This window comes from Pelodiscus sinensis, chromosome 4 (assembly GCF_049634645.1).
Source record: "Pelodiscus sinensis isolate JC-2024 chromosome 4, ASM4963464v1, whole genome shotgun sequence".
NCBI classification, from domain to species: domain Eukaryota; kingdom Metazoa; phylum Chordata; order Testudines; family Trionychidae; genus Pelodiscus; species Pelodiscus sinensis.
Genome location: NC_134714.1, coordinates 34342933 through 34363382, shown reverse-complemented (window position 1 = coordinate 34363382; position 20450 = coordinate 34342933). Strand labels below are relative to the sequence as shown.

At 46.3% G+C, this 20450-nt stretch overlaps 1 protein-coding gene and 1 long non-coding RNA gene across 3 annotated transcripts in view; one reads left to right on the top strand and one right to left on the bottom strand.

Moving 5' to 3' along the window:
• The window catches only part of LOC112547210 (uncharacterized), a 31643-nt gene extending 13940 nt beyond the window's left edge, over window positions 1–17703 (bottom strand). Inside the window, exons 1-3 of one of the 2 annotated variants that reach the window (XR_003090964.2) lie at window positions 17291–17703; window positions 12704–12796; window positions 9657–9966 (exon numbers count right to left, since the gene is read on the bottom strand). This is a non-coding gene — a long non-coding RNA (uncharacterized LOC112547210). Of the gene's footprint in view, window positions 1–9656; window positions 9967–12703; window positions 12797–17290 lie in introns of those variants that run through there. The other variant, XR_003090963.2, reaches the window with a different exon arrangement.
• Window positions 17704–17757: 54 nt separating this feature from the next.
• The window catches only part of SPATA7 (spermatogenesis associated 7), an 81384-nt gene continuing 78691 nt past the window's right edge, over window positions 17758–20450 (top strand). The window contains exon 1 of the mRNA XM_075926748.1: window positions 17758–17942. Within this exon, the coding sequence (XP_075782863.1) occupies window positions 17897–17942 (46 nt within the window). The 5' untranslated portion in view covers window positions 17758–17896. The remainder of the gene's footprint in view (window positions 17943–20450) is intronic.

Below are 20450 nucleotides of genomic sequence, written 5' to 3'. Positions count from 1 at the left end.
AAAACACAAACTTAGTCTCACCTATTAATGTAATCTACTAGCAATCTGCTTGTTTTCCATAAATCTCTCAGGGTTACCCAAAATAACTCTGGGCAAGAGATAACCATGTTCCTGTGAGCATCCAAATAATTCAGAAATGCTGGATCTTTTTTTGAATTCATATTGATAGCCACTGACAGAGAGCAAACCAACTGTTTCTGTACGTCTGTGGGCCTTCCTTTGTTGGCTGTAAGGCATGTATCTTCAGAGGGGTAGCAATGTTAGTCTGTAACTATTAAAACAATAAGTAGTCCTATGGCACCTTAGGGTATGTCTACACTACAAAGTTAGTTCCAACCAACTAAGTTCGAACTAACTTTCATAGGCGCTACACTAGCGCTCCACTAGTTCGAACTTAATTCGAACTAGTGGAGCGCTTAGTTCGAACTAGGAAAACCTAATTTTACGAGGATTAAGCCTAGTTCGAACTAGCTAGTTCGAATTAAGGTGTGTGTAGTCCCTTAATTTGAACTAGGGGGAGGCTAGCCCTCCCCAGGTTTCCCTGGTGGCCACTCTGGCCAACACCAGGGAAACTCGTCTACCCCCCTCCCGGCCCCGGACCCCTTAAAGGGGCACGGGCTGGCTACGGTGCTCATGCCAGGTGCAAGTCTGCCAGCACCCAGCCAGCAGACCCTGCACCTGGCATGGATCGAGCCACGCACCCGATGCCCCCCAGCCCTCCCCCTCTTCCCGGGACCAGCCTGGCGGCTCCTGGGAGCTTACCTGGGACCGCAAGAGGCGGGCACCCGCCTGGGGTAGTGTGGACATCGTGGACCTCGTCCATGACCTCCACACTAGGCACAAGAAAGTGGCCGGCTAGGGCAGGAGAGCTGCCAGCCTGGCCACCCAGGAGCAGGTGTGCATGAAAATCAAGGTGGTCCACTGAGACCCCCGACCCTGAGCTTACAATGGCCGTCCTGGGTCAGACCAAAGGTCCATCTAGCCCAGTAGCCTGTCTGCCGACAGCGGCCAACCCTAGGAACCCTGGAGAGGATGGACCGAAGACAGTGACCAAGCCATTTGTCTCGTGCCATCCCTCTCCAGCCTTCCACAAACCTTGGGCAGGGACACCACTCCTACCCCCTGGCTAATAGCACTCCATGGACCCAGCCTCCATGACTTGATCTCACTTTCCTTTAAACTCTGTTCTAGTTCTAGCCTTCACAGCCTCCTGCAGCAAGGAGTTCCACAGGTTGACTCTTTGCTTTGTGAAGAACAACTTTCTGTTACTAGTTTGAAGCCTGCTACCCATTCCTTTCCTTTGGTGTCCTCTAGACCTTCTTTATGGGAACTAATGAAGAATTTTTCTGTATGCACCCTCGCCACCCAACTCATGCTTTTAGAGACCTCTATCCTGTCCCCCCTCCGTCTCCTCTTTTCTAAGCTGAAAAGTCCCAGTCTCTTTAGCCTCTCTTCATATGGGACCTGCTCCCAACCCCTGATCATTTTACTTGCCCTCCCCTCTCCCACCCTCTCTATTCCCCTCTCCCTCCTCCTTTTCCCAGTCTCCCCCAGTTTTGTTCAAGAAAGACAGATTCCATTTTTGAACACAATTGTCCTTTATTTTGTACATCAAGAAGAGGGACTAGGGAAGGATAAGTGGAAGCAGGTGAAGGAGGAATGGGATACATGCCCCCGATGGGGAGGACTGGGCTGGCTCTGCGGGTTTCTGGGGGTGGAAGCTCTCCTGCAGCCCCCCAATTGTCCCCTTTCCCCAGATGGCAGCCTGCGGCAAGTGCAGCCGGTCTGATGGCCGAGTGCTGTGATGTGCCCAGTGTGGGTGCTCCGGGCAATACAAGCCAGGACTGCTTTGCAAGTAGGGCACCCCTGAAAACTGTCTGTCCGGGGTGGGGGTCGGGACCCTTTAAGCACAGCCCTCAGCTAGCCTGAGACAGCATCTCCATGCTCTAAGTCCTCCTCTGATGCCCTGCCGGCACTGCTTCCGGCCATCCTTAAGCCTGGTTCAGGGTCCACTTAATGTGGACATGCCAGTTCGAATTAGCAAAACGCTAATTCAAACTAGTTTTTTAGTCTGGATCCGTTAGTTTAAATTAGCTTAGTTCGAATTAACTAATTCGAACTAAGTTAGTTCGAATTAACGTTGTAGTGTAGACGTACCCTTAGAGACTAACAAAAGTAGACGATCATGAGCTTTCATGGGTAAAACCCGCTTCATCAGATGAATCTTAGAATTTCCATTGCTGAATGCAACAATCTTTACCTTGAAGTTAGCATTACTTCCTTTGCATTCACAAGTAATCTTGTTACACTGATATACATAATGCAATTACCTGACATTACATCATAATAGGGATAGAGAAGTGAAAACAAAACAGGCAGCATTTCATTAGTTTTCGTGCTCTTTACATATCAAACATCTCGTCTTAGCACTAACAGATACTTTAGTCTAGGGTTATCTAATGACAGGTATACATGAAGTAATCCCAAGCAATCAACAAGTTATATATTAGTGAACACAATATCATTCACATTTCTTTTGAACTGAATTAACAATTGAGTGAATTACTACACAACATTTTTTTATATATTCACACAAACCTAAATTGTGCTGTTGCTCTGATCTGGTCTGTCAGTATCATAATCCCATCTGAACAAATTGGACAGGTTCATAACAAATACTTGTAATGTATAAATATTAGGTTTGATTCTGAACTCAAACTGATGAGGATCAGGAGTAATTTCCGTGAAGTCACTGAAATTACATCTGTGTTAGTAAAAGTAATCAAATGGTAAAACTATGGGGAATATGAGCTTCATCATGAGCTGGATATAGATAAAAGCCATCAAATCTTGCTAATGCTGCATCCTCAAGAGTTGGATGCCATCATCCACCTTGACATTTCTTTATATTAATGTTTTTTCAGTCTCTTGCAATATAGGTGATGTGAGGGCATCATAGTTTTCAAGTCAGTACAGATGTTAAAGTTTTCAGTGTCAGTAGTATCTTATGATAATGTCTCTAGATTTGTGATTTAGGTTGGTAGCACTCAAGGCTCAGTTAATGCAATTTTTGGCACAAGTCCCCTTTCCCTCCCAAATATGTAGATCTCATCTAGACATTTTGCAACACATGCCAATCATATGTGTAGTGGGTAAGGTGTAAAGAACCCTTACATTGAATAAACTTACATACTTTTCAGATGGCCCAGTGAGAGACTTATAGGCTCTAATAGCTCAATCAACCAATTAAACATACACACACACACAGATTGGAACAAACAAATATGAAAACTCTAGGGCTCTGTATGAATCATGGAGTTTGTAGGTTTACCCTCCGATCCAGAGGACTCGCAGAAGTGTAGCACTAGCAGGAGACAGGGCCAAGAGCTGCAACATAGGGCCAAGCATATCCAAGCCCACATAGTCACAAATCTCAGCCAACTACATGCAGGATCTCAGACCATGATTCTCTTCTACCATGTACCCCTAACCATAGTAGCAAAACTGGAGGCTGGGCCCCACTTGCATTCCATGACTTAGTAAGGGGCAGTGTTCACAGCAGAGGTGGGTTAATACTGGTTCAAGCAGCATTCTCTGCCACACATTTTACTGCAAGCTTCACTCAGATGTTGAGACAGAGCATGCCTTTTAGTGCAACTACTCCCTCTAGCCCCATCAATCTCTCTATTTTCCCACAGGGAATATTGGCTATACAGGTTTTTGTAGATGGAGGTTAATGCAAGTATAGAATGTGGGGAGCAGCTTGTATAATCAACATTGTCCTTGAGACAGCCACACTATGGCTTTCATTGGAACTTTGTTCCTGAATATCAGAGAGAAGCATTTGCATCATAGTGAAAATTTAAAGAGCTGACTGCCACTTTTGTATTAATCGTCATAATTCTTTTTACAGCATTCAAAAGTATTTTACAGAACATATAAAACATGAAGTCCTTGCCCTGAGGAGCTTTATTACATTCTCTGTTACAGCATATTTTTTTTCCACATGGAGCATATGCAGACTGAGGGCAACACCTCGTTCCACTCTTTGAAAGGCTGGCATTCTAACTTCATTCATCTCCAGACCTGCACATCTACACATGCAATGCCATATCTCCAAATGGTGATGTGACTTTGGAAAATATTTATATTTGAAGCAAAATTAAATAAATTATACCATTTCTATTCAACAGTTTGAAATAGATAACTCTGGAGGCAATCTAATGAGTGTAAATTACAAGTTATTTAGGAATAATAAACAATATTAATGATTTATGTAGCCCACTGTGTGCCAGGTACTCTAAAACCAAGCAGGAAAATAGTCTATGCCCAGAAAGGTCTGTGGTGTGGTTTAATTCCCATCACCTGCTATGCAAAGGGAAAAACCCTAATTAGTCATGCTGTGCACCTAATTAACTAGTTGCCTCCTGTCCAGAAGTGGCAGAGGTAGGCGTTATAAGAAAACCCATGGAGTTTTTGCCCTCTGGGAAGGCAGATTGAGGAAGGCTACAGGGACAGAACTGAGTCCTTTGCAGGATGATGGAAAGGGGACAAGATCTACAGGCAGGCAGCAAAGGAAGCAAGATTCCTCTGGGGGTGAGAACCCCACGAGTAAAATAGGCTCCTGTGGAACGGACCCCTGAGATAGCATTTGTTACTAGAAACAGAAGACTCCAGTAACTTAAGGAAGTAAAAGATGTATTCAGATTCATTTTGAATTGTTCATGATACCTTAGAAGAAGTTTGAGGACTGCCTTGGCTGAAGGGCCATGCCATGGAAGTCCCAGCAAAAGGCAGATAGCCTGCAAGAGGCACTGCTGCTGAGAATATTGGTAACAATACACACTGATGTTAAAGTGTGTACACAGTTATTCAGTAGCTCCTGTGAAACATTGGGAGCTACTGCATAGCACCCCCCTCTTACTGGGGCGGTTTTGCTCTTAGAGAGTCAGTTCACTCCCTGGATAATTGTTGGCATTCTCTCCAAATAATTCAGGGATGCTGTTTCCAGCTGTAATTTTAACCTTTTTTAAAAAATGAAACTTCACAGATTTTTTTCTCTCAAAGCATGATGGGTAGTCCCTTCCCCAAGTTTTTTCCTCACGTTGATGCTTTCAGCAACCCAAAATTCCTGACTCTTACATCAGAGACTCATAATCAAAGATTTTTCACACTCTTCCTTCTATCTATTTGGGATTTGTATCACTTCCTTTTTGTATTGATTCCAGTACCAGGTCATTCGGAGCACAGCACCTCAGCTTTCTGGAGGGCGTTGTAGTCTTTTTCCATCTGCTGCTGCTCTGTTCTATAAGGATCAGCTAATTAAAGCCCAGCTCTCCTCTCAGGTACACTGAGTGGGGTTAATCAGCCAAGCAGTGTGCTGTAGGCTCCCGATACCAAAGGAATGATATCCCTTACAAATTCACTGCAAAGTTTTATAAGTGAGGAATAACGTGTATTCTTGCGCTTGAAAAGGTATGTAGATAAATAGAAGATGCATTACCACCACAGTTTATGTATGTCTTATAGGTAGAGTAAATCAGAGCTCTAACTACAAACTTGTGGATTTTATATACTCCCTGGTGGACTTGGAGAAAAGAAAGCAATGAATAGATTATATAGACTCCAAAACATCTGTGACAAGTACAATGTTGATCATGCTCTCCATTTTATTAACTGTTTCAAAGCACTTTGTGAGGAAGAACTTACTGAAATGGAATACGTAGCATGCAAATAGATCACAGCACTTTGTCACGTATGGCATGACTGTCAGTGAAGTGAAAAGTGTACCATACACCAGTTGTTAGACTATGGCTTGTTAGAGACAGGTGGTATGCCATTGCCCACAAACCAGCTGGTGGCATGCAAAATTTTCTGAAATGTAATCTGCCCCAAGAAATACTGCAATGTATATTAGGTGTAGTAAATTTCTGAACTACTTGTGATTTTTAAAAATGCATAATGAAGAGCATGTGTAAAATGAGTACAATTAAGCCACATTATGCTCCTATGTGCTGGAAAAGTCATGGAGAAAAGCAGTGCATAAAATTTCCCCCAAACCACATCTTGCTAAATTTAGGTCACTGTTTACCTATATAAGCCTGAGTCACTTTACAGTTTGAATTTACACATTGTTTGTCCCTTTTTTCAGCACTGGAGGATGGGATCCTTAAATGTCCCAGAGTGGCTGCAGTGATCTTGAACAACCAGTAAAGGACTTCTGATAGCTCAGAGAAAAACATTAACAAAAAATACCTTCTTTTTCTTTAGCATCTTCCAACTTCCAACTCAACATACTTACTCATGTTAGTGAATTAAGCCTCACAACATTTATTGATAATGAAATTTGGGCATAGGAAGGCTAAGTATCTAGGCCAACATCATAGATTGTGACAGAGATAAGCATAAAAGTCAGGTCTTCTCAAGTTTAATAATTTAACTATAAAACCACCCTTCATCTCAATGACCCCAAGTGTCAATGAACTAAATATGTTGACTATACAGTGCACAAAGAATTATTTCATTTTAATTATTGTGAATATAACATTACCCTTTAATGACATTCTAATATAGTCACATTCTTCTATTGTGGGATAGACTAAAAATAACAGAACTGATTGGTTTTCCTTCCTTGAGCACTATGCCTCAACATGGTGTGAAGGCCTATGTGCTTCAGTGACTCTGAAAGCTATGTCTGCAGGAGTACTAGCTCCCAGTCAGGCCAGCAAAGCCAGAAAGGTTAAAGACAAGGGCCACATGAAAGGTAGTCCACTAGTCCAGCAGGTCTGGGGTAGAACTATCAGCCAACAAACAACCCCCATAAAAAGTTAAGCCATAGAAACATAAAGTTAGCCGTTACTGCAAACAGCATGATAGGGCTGTGGACTCTTGTTTGTGCCCTAGGAGACATTTGATGGCACAATACGAATTCAGATAAATCCAATCTGTTCTCAATAAATTATTCATAAAAGATCCATCTTTCCCTCCTTTCCAATCACAATAAGCTATATTGTCCATCTTTCTATGTAAATCTCACTCCACTCGCTGCCATGCTTTTCTTTGCTTTTTTCAATGTTACATCTTTCTTGAGGAATGATGATCCAAATGGAACAAGACACTTCAGTTAAAGCAGCATTACCATTTTCTGCAATGACACTGTGTTTTGCGTCATTTTCACCCTTCTTGAAGTACAAATGTATTCTGTTTCCTTTCATAACTGCTGCTGCACACTAGGGCAAACTACAGAAAAATGTATTTTGTTTTCAGTCATTGTGCAAAATTCCTACTGATAGACTGGATTTTGTACTCATTTACCCTTGGACATAGATTGAAGCCAGTGGAGTTGCACAGATGTTAATTCACTAACATGAATTTTCTAAGCCCTTCAGAATATACTATTCCCTCTGTCCTCGAAGGTCAGGTAATCTCCTACACATCTGAATTTTTTGTGGAGGTGGATGGGAAGTAGGTTAAGAATGTCAGGAACTTTATTTATAGGCAGATGCATTTTTAAATGGTTAGGGTTGTATGCGTGTGAAAAAATTGGTTAGAAGACACCAGGATTTGTGTGCATGGAGCTTGTTTATATGTACAGCTCTTTGTCATGAAACTTTTCAAAATGAATAACTTCTCAAGTTTAGGATTTAGAGAACATGTAACTAATTGTATGGTCTTTTTTTTGGCCTATTTTATGCTTGCTATACTATTAATTAATCAAGGGTTAGTAAAAGAAGGCAGCCAACCTCCTCTTCTTTGCATTTAGGACGTGGAGGAAATCCAGCTGTTGCAAACAGTGGATTCATAACACTGACAGCCTATTGCAATGTTACAGCTGGAGAGGCTGCCATGGGAACTGATTCTCTGTTTCCCAGATGAAAATATATGCATTTTGCTATACATTTAATCATTTGGCAGCATCAAGTTGTCAAATCAGTAACAGTATAGCAAGCCATAATACAGCAAATCATTAGCCCCCTACTAATTCTTTATCCTCAAATGACTATAGAGATACCAATAATATGCTTGTTGAACTTTCCAAGTGGGGAATATTATTAGCAATCAACAAACCAAAGCATTCTAGCTGTTTTCAGATAACAAGACTGATTATTGTGCAATTCAAAAACTACTCAAGATGTCAAAATATAGTAAGGAGCTGCGAGTGGAGCGTTTGCACAGTTGTCTGCTTTTCATAGTGTTTGAAGTCCTTCTTGAGAGAGATTTTGCTTGCAGAAAACCTGGTGCACAGGATCTAGGCACCCTATTGTCCCCCATGATACTCTGTGGAATGGTGTCTTTTCTGTGTCAGTTGATGGCTGCCATTGTACCCCAGCTTCAAGCATGAAGTGCCTCATTCAGTCCAAGTCAAGGAGGCTTATTCTTTTATAAAAACAAACAGAAAGCAGCCTTAAGTCACACTTTGTCATGCTTGGCTGCCTCACAAAGTAACTCCTGACCTGATGCCTTGCTGGACCTGGTTCCGGCCGGCCTTAAATGAGATTCAGCATCCACTCAATGTGGACGCGCTATTTCAAAATAGTAAAAGGCTATTTCGAAATGCATTTTGGGTATAGACATGTGATTTTGAAATAACTATTTCGAAATAAGATATTTTGAAATAACGCTGTAGGGTAAGGTATGTCTACATTACCACCCTAGTTCGAACTAGGGTGGTAGTGTAGACATATCCTTAGAGATTTCGCTGTTATATTTCAGACTGTCCATTTTTTGATTCTTGAAAATGTATTGCATATTGCTTTCTTTCACACCCACCGTTACAAATCTTTCATCTGACAGAAACTGCTATTGCTTGTAAAACAAAGTTTGCTAGAGATTACTCCCCAGTCTGTTCACCATCCATCAATATTGTACCGCTGCTTATTGTAGTTCCTCTTTAGACCAAAATAAAATGAAACAAACCATTCTAATTGGAAAGCAAGTTGGACTAAATTATGCTGTATTTTTTATAGGACTACAGACTATGATCATGCACAAAGCCATGCAATTAGTAAAAATGTTTAATTTTTTTTATATGGTGACAAATTCAGCTGTGGGGTAAGCAGATGTAATTTCAATGTAGTGTATTATTTACTTCAGGCCTAATCTGATGTATAATTCTGTTATTTAATTAAATATGTGATGTGACTGATTCCTTGAATGGCTCACCAAGTAGAATGCCACCTCAAGGCAAACTACAAGAAGCAAGGCAAACATCCCAAAACCTAGAGGTTTATTCTGTAATTAAATTCACCAAGCCAGTAAGAAAAGAGCTTCCATAGCACCACACTGATTAACAAGAAGCCAGACACAATCTCTTTTAGGCATTCTAGCTTTTGGTTCCCATTCTGACAAATTGATCTTACACAGTGAGAGGTTACTGACAACCTAATTCACCAGACATGAGGTCCTACCAATCCCAAAGGATCAGATGCTTACCCCCAGATCAACATATATTTCAGACCTTATCCTCATATCATGCTTTTAGCCAATCCTTGGTAAACTAGCCAATTTATTAATAAAAGAATAGTTATAAATTACATATACACACAAATAAATGTTTGTAAAGTTCTCTGATCAGGCTTGTAGCAGTGACGGAATAATGTTTGTCTTAACTTTCAAAAGATTAGAAAGTCCTTGGCCTGTTGTTTAAAATACTCCGTTTAGCTGTAAATCCATATTCTAGAAAACTGGAGCAGGAATTACACAAAATGGAGATGATCCTGATTTTTATATCCTCTTCCCTGTGCATATAAAATTATCAGACAAAGCCCACAACTGCTGTCTTTGGAAATTTACTGACAAAGATGGAATCCAAGGTCACATGTCATTATCACTTGCTCTTATATGTTTTACTGAATCACTGGAGTAGCCACTGGCTCCTTGCTGTTTGAGGCATCCTCAGGAAGAGCTATCTGGAGAGATGATTCTTCTTAATGGTCTATCAAGCTTGAGTTGCCCATTCAGAAAGGGCTGAGAACACAGAATGCCAAATATCTTGTGGGTGTAACCCCAAGAACAAACACATTTGAGATACAAATACATAGCTGATATTCCTAGCTCAGACACAATGACGATAAAGGGATTTAACCAGTATAATCATACTTGACAGATTATAACTTTTCCATTGGTACCTTACATGATACACTTTGCAACTGTCTAGCAGTGGTGGCAACAAAGATATAAATGGTCATTGTCAATCATACAGCATCACACAATATATAAAACAGTAGTCTGGCTGTGTAATAATATTCCTGATTATTATTACTAATAAGCATTTCCCTATGGCAAAACAGATAATCATAGCACCTTACAAAGACAGTAAAGACATATCATACATCTGAATGACTGATATTAGATTCACAGGTACACAAATTCTTTAAAATTTCAATTACACAATTAATTGCTGCCCGACTTCTTTAATACCTATCAGTTCAAGTAAAGTGGTACCTCTTCAGACCAAAATAAAATGAAAGAAACCATTCTAATTGCAAAGCAAGTTGGACTAAATTTGAGAATGGAACCACTCTCAGCACTAATAAAGTATGCAAGCAATTTTGCGTGTCAAATCTCTTGTCTGAATTTCTGAGGTAACAGAAAGTGGTACAGTGTAAGAATAAATGGTAAGCAGAACTTGGGCCACATCATCTGCTAAATTTTACATTGCATCAGACTGCAGCATTGCTAAATCATCTAGATCAGCGTTTCTCTAAGTGGGACACATGCAGGCTTGGGCAAGCAGCTGGCAGGCCTGTGCCACTTAATTTATCTAAAGTGTCCATAGCCACACAGCTTTGCAGCTCCCATTGGCTGTGGTTCACTGTTTCCAGCCAAGGGGAGCTGCAGGAAGTGGAAACCCATGGCATACCATTCCCCACAGCTCCCCTGGGCAGGAGACAGTGAACTGCAAACCACAGCCAATAGGAGCTGTGAGGCTCCATGTTGACAGACACTTTAGATAAACAAATGGGTAGAGGCCCACCAGCAGCTTACCCAGGTCGGCCCATGGCCCACTTTGAGAAACTCTGATCTACATCTTTCTCTTTCTGCATTTAAAAATAAGCACTCATGGACCATTTGGATGGGTGCAATAAAACAACAACAAAATTTAAGAGAAAGATTAGGCATAATAACCATAACCCATAGTGGGATTGTTAGTACAGGTTGGACTTCCCTTATCTGGCACTGTTGGGACCTGATTGGTCCCAAATGAGGGGAGTTGCTGGACCAGGGGAGGTCCCTCTGAGTATGGCCTGTGCTGTCCTGTTGCCCCCGGGCTAGGCTCCAGCCTAGCTCTGTTGCTGCCTGCCCAGCCATGGCTGCTGCTGGGCCAGAGCTCCATGGCCAGATATAGAGCTCCACAGCTGGGACTGGAGCTCTGCCATTGCTAGAGCTCCACAGCTGTGGCTGCCATCCCCAAGGTCCACAGCTGCCGCTGCAGTCTGCAAGCTCCACAGCCTGGGCCAGAGTTCTGAAGCTGCCACTACCGAACTTCCGTTACCATCTGGCCACAGGGGCCAGGGCTCTCTTCTGCACCACCTGTCCCTCTGCATCCTGCCCCTTGGCTCCTGTCTGAGTCTCCACACCCCCCAGCTGCTTCTGCTCCACGGCCGACCTCCCTACATCCGCAGGGGTCATGTGTATGTGTGAACAACTATGAGCTGGGGGGGGGGGGGGCACAGCGCTTTTCAAACAGAGAGCCTCAATTGGACAGAAATTGACCAATGGGATTATGCTGGGGGTGAGGGCAGTTCATGAAGCCTTCCTCCCTCTCATCCGGGCTCACCATTGTGAAAGAGAAATGGCTACATCAGCTGCTTTTCTGAGCTGTGTGCAGGTGGTAAGCAGGGAGCTGGCCTGGGGCTCCACATTGCAGCTGTGAGCCAGATCTGGTGGCTTGGAGAGCCAGATTTGGCCTGCAGGCTATATTTTGCCCAGCCCTGGTCCATAAAGTGCCATGGAATGCCTTGTTGGGTTTATTTCTGTTTTAAAAATAGGTGCTGGACTTTAAAAAAATCAGTCCCTTGCTATGTTATAAACCATTTATTAAGAGAAACAAAATATTTTAAACTTACTCAGCTCAGCCTTTGAACCTATTTCTTTCATAGAATGGTCTTATATGCAGCAGCCTCCTCTGTCCCCTCCCCTCCTCCTGTGCTGCTGACTCTATCTAGCACTTGCTCCTGCTTCCTCACCGCTTTGCTGCCTCTGATATAAAGGCAGCAAGGGGGATGCAAGTAGTCAATTCGACTACCAAAGAAGCCTACTCAAATAGTTGCTTACATCCCTACTATAAACATGTAATAGAGCATTCATTTCACTTTTTCCATTGTGTAAGAGCTCCTGTATGTTTAGGGTATGCAATGAGGAAACGAGGATTGCTGCTTTCACAGTTAGAAGAAACATAACATGTAAAACACCTGTGGGATCCCAAAGTGTACCCCTTCTCTTCTGCCTTCTCCCAGCAAATATAAAACTGATCAAAGGAAATAATTTATATACAGTGCACAATTAGCATGGAGAATAAATTCCTAAAAGATATCAAGTTTCCAAAACGTGTCTATAGGTAACAAGAATATCCAGAGTTAAAACAGAGGAACTCAAAATGTTGAATGGGATAAATATTAATATTCAAGGCATAGCCAAGCACTCATTGAGAGAGTTTAGGATGAAACTTTACATAAGCACAAATTATTTTGCAGTTTTGTACCTTCTTCTGTAGTATCTGTTGCTGGCAAATGTCAGGCAGCATACTGGACTAGACCGTCTGTTGATCCAATCCAGTATGACAATTTCCATGTCCCTATAAGTGAATGGGAAATTTGTCTGAGTTCAGAGTTAGAACAGAGCCCCTCAAAATACAATTTCATTGTTTTTGGTATAAGTTTGAACTGTTCCAGGTTTATTCAGACATTTCTCCAGAGATGCCAGGAAAGATAGCAAATCATATATTTTATCCATTATCAAGTTATTTTTGGATGATGGGAAGGAATTACTTGCAGGAAAACTGACTACACTGAAATTAATATTCCTTTATCTTCCATGTCTCTTTGACATCTGATGTTCAGATGTGAATGACTTTAATGAAACACATTAATGTAGGGAAGCAGGAAAATTCACAGCTATTATATCATTAATATTCCTGATTTTCTTCAGAGTAATTTCATGGTTCTCTAAAAATGGAGGATCAGTTAGTGAATAAAGCAGTCAATTACTTCTTACCTATGGGAATCGAATTTTAATCCATCCTTAGATCCTCGTCACAAATGTAAACACCTGCCATAGTGCTAGCTAGTAAACCAGGGATTTACCACTCATATCTGTAAATTCATAATTAGCTCATCTGGCCACTTCACTGAGTGGCTTGAAAGTTAGATAGCACATGCAGATGCCAGCTAGAACAATTTTTCTTCCCAAACTCTGTTGTTCCACTTGCAACTCAGCCATACTGGGGGAACATCCTAACCTTTCCTGAGCTGGGTAGTGACCAAAGGGCAACAGAAACAAGGAACTAAGGGGCTACGTCTACACTGGCCCCTCTTCCGTAAGGGGCATGTAAATTTCACCTATTGTCGTAGGGAAATCCGCGGGGGATTTAAATATCCCCCGCGGCATTTAAATAAAAATGGCCGCCGCTTTTTTCCGGCTTTTAAAAAAGCCGGAAAAGAGCGTCTAGACTGGCCCCGATCCTCCGGAAAAAGCGCCCTTTTCCGGAGGGTCTTATTCTTACTTTGAAGTAAGAATAAGACCCTCCGGAAAAGGGCGCTTTTTCCGGAGGATCGGGGCCAGTCTAGACGCTCTTTTCCGGCTTTTTTAAAAGCCGGAAAAAAGCGGCGGCCATTTTTATTTAAATGCCGCGGGGGATATTTAAATCCCCCGCGGATTTCCCTACGACGACTCTTGAAATTTACATGCCCCTTACGGAAGAGGGGCCAGTGTAGACGTAGCCAGGGAGAGGGGCTGGAAAGCAGGTGCTCAGCAGGAGTTTCACAAAGGTAATAAGGAAGAACAGCCAGGAGAAAGGTGGCAAAAATGGCGAGTAGGTCCATGACTAGACATCAACCAGCCAAACTTTCCCTCACGGTAGGGTCAGCCTAGCAATACAAATACTTCACAGCAAGAGAAGAGTGTTTTAAGCTCTAACCCCACAGACAGAATATTTTGTAAAGCCTTTCTTGGGCTTTGGACAGGGGGAACACTGCCTTTTTGTGACTGCACTGTCACTGGCTGACTTCCAGTTTAATACTTTATAGAAAAATGGTGCTGTTATAGTTACTGTGCCACAAGTGATAAACTCCCCCCCCCCTTTTTTAAATATCACATATTTTAAAAATACTTTATATATATTAGATGATTAGAAATCTTTTTTTAGGACAGCACTGTAAAAACAGGCCCAATCTAAGCATACAGAGGGCTAGAGTCCCAAACTGGTAGATTTTTAATTGGTGGCAGCAATGGAAAAAGAGGATAAAAAGTAGTCCCTCCTCCAACTGCATTGTTGAGACTAATAATACAATAGTGCTTTTATTATTACTTACATAGTGTCATAGATGTGCAGCTGTTTACAAACATAGGATAAAAACTAGCACATGAATAAGTCTTAATGACACGGCAAGAAAAGGTACAGGTGGAATAGAGGAAGCATTTCTCTTCTTTCCCTTTCTCAGAAAAAGGATATGTTTCTATTCCACAGAATTTTCCTCTGGGAATGTCAGAAACATTAGCTAATTAAACTCCACAATACCATGAGAGATAGTTAAATATTATTGTATCTATTTTGCAGGCAAGAAAATGGAAGCATAGGAAGTTTTAGTGACTTGTGGTCACACACAGTATCTGGCTCAGAAGAAAGAATATAATGTGGAACTGCTGAATTCTGACTCCCGGGTTTCTGTTCTAAACTTCACCCGGATGGAAAAATGAGAATAATTGTTGTGATTTTTTGAAAAGTATGAAGTGTTCTACATTCAAAGTACCATCTTCTCAGAAGGCACAGAGGATGAAATCCTGGCCCACTGAAGTCCCAGAATGTATACAGCAGAATAATTAGCAAAATCACTTACAGATCTTGTATCAAGAAAGGAAAACCATGTACTCACAAAGGCTACGTCTAGACTTGCATGATTTTCCGAAAATGCTTTTAACGGAAAAGTTTTTCCATTAAAAGCATTTGCGGAAAAGAGCAACTAGATTGGCACAGACGCTTTTCCACAAAAGCACTTTTTGCAGAAAAGCGTCCGTGCCAATCTAGACGCGGTTTTGCGCAAGAAAGCCCCAATCGCCATTTTCGCCATTGGGGCTTTTTTGCGCAAAACAATACCACGTTGTCTACACTGGCCCTTTTGTGCAAAAGCATTTGCGCAAGAGGGCTTTTGCCCGAACAGGAGCAGCATAGTATTTCCGCAAGAACACTGACAATCTTACATGAGATTGTTAGTGTTCTTGCAGAAATTCAAGCTGACAGTTTAGACAGCTGGCAAGTTTTTCCGCAAAAGCACCTGCTTTTGCAGAAAAACTTGCCAGTCTAGATGCAGCCAAAAAGTATCAGATCAGTATAAACAGCAGTTTAAAAGGCTAAAAAAACAAATTACTCTAAACATGTTCATTATTGACAATTTGTGTGTGCAACAAGTACTACTTTTCACATGGCTAATTTTGTTATTTATATTTAAAGAGCTACTCATTTTGAAACACAGAGTAAGCGAGGACTTGGATTTCTCCAGTAGAACACACTGGGAACAGTCCAGGATAGTACTGGGAGAGCCTATCACCAGCACACTCCTCTGAAATATAAGCAACTCATAATTTGACTTCATTTGCATGTTGGCATCACATGTTCTTTGGCTTCATTTGCATGTTGCATTATAACAGCTTACAAATTAATATTTTGCTAATAAAAGTAGCCCTACACTTCTGTAATGTACTGCTTTTGAAAACCTTCACTAAAAAGATTTCTGGGCAACTGTGATTCAGTGTTCTCCAGTTTACTGTTAAAGAGTTCTCATAAAAAATCAGAGCTTTCAAAATTGACTTTTATGTACGCATGACCAGTCTCCAGAGGACTACTTTCCACATTACGAAAATCACCATCACAGATTTTTGACAGCTTCAGCACAGAAGTAAACAATCTGAGGGCTCATCAGATTCTAGATGAAAAGCACCATTATGATCATCCAGAAGTCTGAGCTCTTCCATAACACAGGCCACATAACTCCCCCCAAAATAATTCCTATTTAAACTAGAGCAGTGGTCCCCAAACTTTTGAGGGTCATGCCCACTCTTGCCACTGTCTGCACCCATCCTGCCTCCCTGGAGCCAGGCTGGGAATGGAATCACAGAGTTGGCAGAGTGAGAGATGTAGACAGAAGTAAGGGAGCCTAAGTTGGGGGCCGCAGCTAGGGTAGGTCTGAGGCCAGGAGTGGAGTCACAGCAAGGGACCGTGGCTGGGGGCAGGAGTAGAGCTGCAGCCATGGTGGGTACCAGCAACCGGGTCTGTGAACAGGTGTGGCTTCACTTCTGGCTGAACCACTGGCATCAATCCCAGGCTAGAAACAGAGCTACGGCCAGTTGTTAATGAGGGGCCTGGAGCAGAGCTGCCACCAGCTCATGTTGGTAGCTGGGCAGCCAGGCCCTCCAACTGGCAGCACAGCCATGCCAAGGATGGGAACAAAGTCAGGCACAGGGCTGGAAGCTAGCGATGCAGCTTGAAGTGCGACTGGAGCAGAGCGGGGGAATGCTCCCTCTCTGCCCTTGTGGAGGTGGGCCTGACCCCCACCACAAACCTTTGAGAGCAAACCCCACAGTTTGGGGACCTCTGGACTAAAATATTCCTTTTAGATCATAGGATGTATGGTGAATCTTCATCTTTCATTGAAGTCAAACTTTGATGGTATCTGGCCACTGCAGAATCAGAGCCTTCCCAAGACTAAAGATATGTTTACCTATTCATTCATTACCTATTCCTATATCAGAGGCAGCATCCCATGGTGTAATCTGGATGCCTAGGAGCAGGGCAGCAGGTGGGAGTCAGTGCACTCAGGGAGCTCGCTTAAAAGCCCCATCCCAGTATGGACTGGTTCCTGAAAAGCCAGCTGCTGCCCCATCCTGCAGACTTTGCTGTATAAACTTATACTGCAAAGCCTGCAGTGCAGCCACTCCCAGGAGTGAAGCCAGCAGCCTGGGGGCATACAATGCCTGCTGGCCCCACTCCCAGGTAGCTGCACTTTATACAGTGTACTGCACAGCCCATAGTGTGAAACTGCGTAACCACTAACATTTTCAGCAGTAACATAGTTACCTAATTAACCACTTTGTAACACAATGCCAGTCCCCAGGCCTATGAAAGCAGCACCTTCCCCCAGCAGTGTTGGTCCAACGAGGCCCCACTGGGTTAGTCTGCAGAGACTAATAAATAATACTTCGGCTAGAATGGGTGGGGTGCGTGGGCTTCATGTAATGTAACTGCTCCAGGAAAGACACAGCCCAAGGCCAAGAGAATGGGGACATACAGGCTACTAAATGGCCTATTGCCACAGCCTAGGGTGGCTTGCAGCTTCGGCCCGGAGAGGGGCTGAAGACAAGAGGGTCTTGTACCAGCCATGGGCTCACCAGCCCCTTCCCTGCTCACGCCTGGGCGGGCGGCGCCTTCGCCAGCTCCCCATCCCCCGCTCTCCTCTCCTCGCCCTTCCCCCTCCAGCTCCTCCCCCCTCCCCCCTGGCCGCCCTCCCGGGGCTGCCGGGCCTCGGGACGTAACACTCCCGGCGACGTGCCCGTGGTCATAGCAACCCTGCATGCGGCCGGGGCCGCCCCGCCCCAGAGCGGGGGAGGCGCCGCAGCTACTCCGGAGCTTAAGGAAAGGGGCCGGGCCGCGGCTGAGCGAGCGGCGCCCGGGCCAGGCCAGAGCATGGGAGTGAGGATGGAGAGCGGCGGCGGCAGCAGAAGGAGCCCAGGTAGCGCGGGGTCGGCGCGCCCCTGGCGGTGGGAGGGAGCGGGGCTGAAGGAACTCGCCAGGGGTGGGGGAACCTCGGCTGCGGCAGCAGCTTTAACGCGAAGCTGCTGCTCGCTGGCGGGGGTCGGGGGGACTAGCTCCCAGCATGCCCCGCTCTACCTGAGCCCGGGGGCAGAGCCATGAGGGGAACTAGCTCCCAGCATGCCCCGCTCTACCTGAGCCCGGGGGCAGAGCCATGGGGGGAACTAGCTCCCAGCATGCCCCGCTCTACCTGAGCCCGGGGGCAGAGCCATGAGGGGAACTAGTTCCCAGCATGCCCCGCTCTACCTGAGCCCGGGGGCAGAGCCATGGGGGGAACTAGCTCCCAGCATGCCCCGCTCTACCTGAGCCCGGGGGCAGAGCCATGGGGGGAACTAGCTCCCAGCATGCCCCGCTCTACCTGAGCCCGGGGGCAGAGCCATGAGGGGAACTAGTTCCCAGCATGCCCCGCTCTACCTGAGCCCGGGGGCAGAGCCATGGGGGGAACTAGCTCCCAGCATGCCCCGCTCTACCTGAGCCCGGGGGGCAGAGCCATGGGGGGAACTAGCTCCCAGCATGCCCCGCTCTACCTGAGCCCGGGGGCAGAGCCATGGGGGGAACTAGCTCCCAGCATGCCCCGCTCTACCTGAGCCCGGGGGCAGAGCCATGAGGGGATATAGCTCCCAGCATGCCCCGCTCTACCTGAGCCCGGGGGCAGAGCCATGGGGGGAACTAGCTCCCAGCATGCCCCGCTCTACCTGAGCCCGGGGGCAGAGCCATGGGGGGAACTAGCTCCCAGCATGCCCCGCTCTACCTGAGCCCGGGGGGCAGAGCCATGGGGGGAACTAGCTCCCAGCATGCCCCGCTCTACCTGAGCCCGGGGGCAGAGCCATGGGGGGAAGTAGCTCCCAGCATGCCCCGCTCTACCTGAGCCCGGGGGCAGAGCCATGGGGGGAACTAGTTCCCAGCATGCCCCGCTCTACCTGAGCCCGGGGGCAGAGCCATGGGGGGAACTAGCTCCCAGCATGCCCCGCTCTACCTGAGCCCGGGGGCAGAGCCATGGGGGGAACTAGCTCCCAGCATGCCCCGCTCTACCTGAGCCCGGGCGCAGAGCCATGAGGGGATATAGCTCCCAGCATGCCCCGCTCTACCTGAGCCCGGGGGCAGAGCCATGGGGGGATCTAGCTCCCAGCATGCCCCGCTCTACCTGAGCCCGGGCGCAGAGCCATGAGGGGATATAGCTCCCAGCATGCCCCGCTCTACCTGAGCCCGGGGGCAGAGCCATGGGGGGAACTAGTTCCCAGCATGCCCCGCTCTACCTGAGCCCGGGGGCAGAGCCATGGGGGGAACTAGCTCCCAGCATGCCCCGCTCTACCTGAGCCCGGGGGCAGAGCCATGGGGGGAACTAGCTCCCAGCATGCCCCGCTCTACCTGAGCCCGGGGGCAGAGCCATGGGGGGATCTAGCTCCCAGCATGCCCCGCTCTACCTGAGCCCGGGCGCAGAGCCATGAGGGGATATAGCTCCCAGCATGCCCCGCTCTACCTGAGCCCGGGGGCAGAGCCATGGGGGGAACTAGTTCCCAGCATGCCCCGCTCTACCTGAGCCCGGGGGCAGAGCCATGGGGGGAACTAGCTCCCAGCATGCCCCGCTCTACCTGAGCCCGGGGGCAGAGCCATGGGGGGAACTAGCTCCCAGCATGCCCCGCTCTACCTGAGCCGGGGGGGGGGGGGGCAGAGCCATGGGGGGAACTAGCTCCCAGCATGCCCCGCTCTACCTGAGCCCGGGGGCAGAGCCATGGGGGGATCTAGCTCCCAGCATGCCCCGCTCTACCTGAGCCCGGGCGCAGAGCCATGAGGGGATATAGCTCCCAGCATGCCCCGCTCTACCTGAGCCCGGGGGCAGAGCCATGGGGGGAACTAGTTCCCAGCATGCCCCGCTCTACCTGAGCCCGGGGGCAGAGCCATGGGGGGAACTAGCTCCCAGCATGCCCCGCTCTACCTGAGCCCGGGGGCAGAGCCATGGGGGGAACTAGCTCCCAGCATGCCCCGCTCTACCTGAGCCGGGGGGGGGGGGCAGAGCCATGGGGGGAACTAGCTCCCAGCATGCCCCGCTCTACCTGAGCCCGGGGGCAGAGCCATGAGGGGATATAGCTCCCAGCATGCCCCGCTCTACCTGAGCCCGGGGGCAGAGCCATGGGGGGATCTAGCTCCCAGCATGCCCCGCTCTACCTGAGCCCGGGCGCAGAGCCATGAGGGGATATAGCTCCCAGCATGCCCCGCTCTACCTGAGCCCGGGGGCAGAGCCATGGGGGGAACTAGCTCCCAGCATGCCCCGCTCTACCTGAGCCCGGGGGCAGAGCCATGGGGGGAACTAGCTCCCAGCATGCCCCGCTCTACCTGAGCCCGGGGGCAGAGCCATGGGGGGAACTAGCTCCCAGCATGCCCCGCTCTACCTGAGCCCGGGGGCAGAGCCATGGGGGGAACTAGCTCC